The 2,430-nt window shown below is 54.6% G+C and overlaps 1 protein-coding gene across 1 annotated transcript; it reads left to right on the top strand.

The window, feature by feature from the left end:
• Nucleotides 1–409: 409 nt before the first annotated feature.
• Nucleotides 410–2,048, top strand: LOC119306633 (fructokinase-2-like). Its single transcript, XM_037582806.1, has 3 exons — nt 410–667; nt 876–1,538; nt 1,639–2,048. The coding sequence occupies exons 1-3, from the start codon at nt 452–454 to the stop codon at nt 1,771–1,773; spliced, it is 1,014 nt and encodes a 337-aa protein (XP_037438703.1). The 5' UTR covers nt 410–451; the 3' UTR covers nt 1,774–2,048.
• The last annotated feature ends 382 nt before the right edge of the window (nt 2,049–2,430 follow it).

Below are 2,430 nucleotides of genomic sequence, written 5' to 3'. Positions count from 1 at the left end.
CTGAGGAGGAAGACAGCCAGGAGGGGATAAGGTGGGCCTAAGGGGGACGAGCGCGCTGGGCCACAGGATCGCTCTTTCATCGAACGCGTCGCACGCGACCGGCGCAACGGTTCGGCCGGTACGCCGTCTATTAACGTTTCCCTAATTATATAGTCAAGCAAAATCCTAATTGAACCGAACAGTTACTCATGGCTGCCATAATTGTCCAAACCCTTATTTGCAAAAGAAAAACAAGAGAGGAGTTATCCAAAACGGAACCGATTACTAGTGGACTGTAACCGGACTAGGATAAGATAACTACTAGCACGATGATAATAATCGGCCCCTACGGCAAGCCAAAACCCTGCTGGCAACCCTTTATAAGCCCGTCCTCCTCTCGACTCCCAACTTCCAATCCACCCAACAGCACCTATCCTCCTGAGTTTGATCTATTCCTTCCGCACCAGTTCCGATGGCGCCTCTTGGTGATACTGTTGCTCCGGCGGCTGCCGCGACGGCGTCCAGCCTTGTGGTCTCCTTCGGTGAGATGCTGATCGACTTCGTGCCGGACGTGGCTGGCGTCTCGCTTGCCGAGTCCGGAGGCTTCGTCAAGGCGCCCGGAGGCGCGCCTGCCAACGTCGCATGTGCCATCTCGAAGCTCGGCGGCTCCTCCGCCTTCGTCGGCAAGGTAAGCACGAATCAATCGCCGTCCCTTGTAACATACGATGATTCTCCCTATCCTTTTACCATCTGGCCACGCATTAGATTTGGTGTTTGGTAGGATCTGAGATGGTGTGCTCTCGTCCGGAAGGCTGGTGCCGCCGCCATAGGTGGGCGTCGCCTGTCCCCGTTTGGCATCTGAAATTCTAATCGAACGATGATGGTTTGTTTTGCAGTTTGGCGATGACGAGTTCGGCCACATGCTGGTGGAGATCCTCAAGCAAAACGGCGTGAACGCTGAGGGTTGCCTCTTCGACCAGCACGCGCGCACCGCCCTAGCCTTCGTCACCCTCAAGTCAAACGGAGAGCGTGAGTTCATGTTTTACCGCAACCCGTCGGCCGACATGCTCCTCACCGAAGCCGAGCTCAACCTGGACCTCATCCGCCGCGCGCGCATCTTCCACTACGGCTCCATCTCGCTCATCACCGAGCCCTGCCGCTCCGCCCACGTCGCCGCCATGCGTGCCGCCAAGTCTGCCGGCATCCTCTGCTCCTACGACCCCAACGTGCGCCTCCCGCTCTGGCCCTCTGCCCAGGCCGCACGCGACGGCATCATGAGCATCTGGAAGGAGGCCGACTTCATCAAGGTGAGTGACGAGGAGGTGGCCTTCCTCACCCAGGGCGACGCCCATGACGAGAAGAACGTCCTCACGCTCTGGTTCGACGGCCTCAAGCTGCTCGTCGTCACCGACGGGGAGAAGGGATGCAGGTACTTCACCAAGGACTTCAAGGGCTCCCTGCCAGGGTACTCCGTTAACACCGTCGACACCACCGGCGCCGGCGATGCCTTCGTTGGATCCCTCCTCCTCAACGTCGCCAAGGACGACTCCATCTTCTACGTAAGCAGGAACTAAATTATTATCAGCTGATTTATGAATTCAATTCCATTATGACTTGTGAGTAGTTGCTAATGATGTTGTTTTCTTTGTGATTGGTCAGAACGAGGCCAAGCTGAGGGAGGTGCTCGAGTTTTCCAACGCTTGCGGGGCCATCTGCACCACCAAGAAGGGAGCCATCCCGGCACTGCCCACCACCGCCACTGCCCTCGAGCTCATCAGCAAGGGCACTAACTAGCTCGTCTCGGTGTCGCGCCGTCCGTCCGGGTTGAATCTTAGGAAAGTTTAGCTCTGTTTTTATGTTATTAGGGATGAGTTAAGTTTAGTTCGTGCGTGTGTCAGTCTTAATAAAAAGCAAACATGTGTGGTGATTTTGATTGCATCCGTTTGGCGGCAGTCTTGTGCAAGGAGGCTACTGATTGTTGTAGCCTTCACCCAAATATTCATCAAAGCCTTGAATGAATGGACGTGTGTTCGGAAAAAGAAAAATGCCATGCTGCTGGCTTGAGTTTATATGTGGTTTCATCTTATGATGATGCGCAATTTTATATACTTATCATAAAATCTCGTTCCGCTGGCTTGAGTGGTTTTCCATTCAGATGCAACGTTAACTTATCTCTTGCTCTAAGTTTTCATCATCAGTAATGATTTTATTCTTCATAATTGACGAGCCACTCCAACATGCGCTCCGACCTCATCCCTGCCATCGTTGCACCGCCATGGCTGGTCAATGATGTCAGCCATATAGCCTTCGCCCACCTTCGCACTCCAATCCACAATCCGGCCACTCTCATTCACGACGCGATTCTCGCTCACGCCGGAAACCCCAGCTTCTGCGTCGCGGGCTCTTGGCGTGGCGCTGGCTGCGTCACCTTTGAGTCCGCTTCCGTTCGGG

This window comes from Triticum dicoccoides, chromosome 5B (assembly GCF_002162155.2).
Source record: "Triticum dicoccoides isolate Atlit2015 ecotype Zavitan chromosome 5B, WEW_v2.0, whole genome shotgun sequence".
Classification (NCBI taxonomy): Eukaryota; Viridiplantae; Streptophyta; class Magnoliopsida; order Poales; family Poaceae; genus Triticum; species Triticum dicoccoides.
Note: the sequence above shows the minus strand (reverse complement) of the source record. Positions and strands in the feature narration are given on the sequence as shown.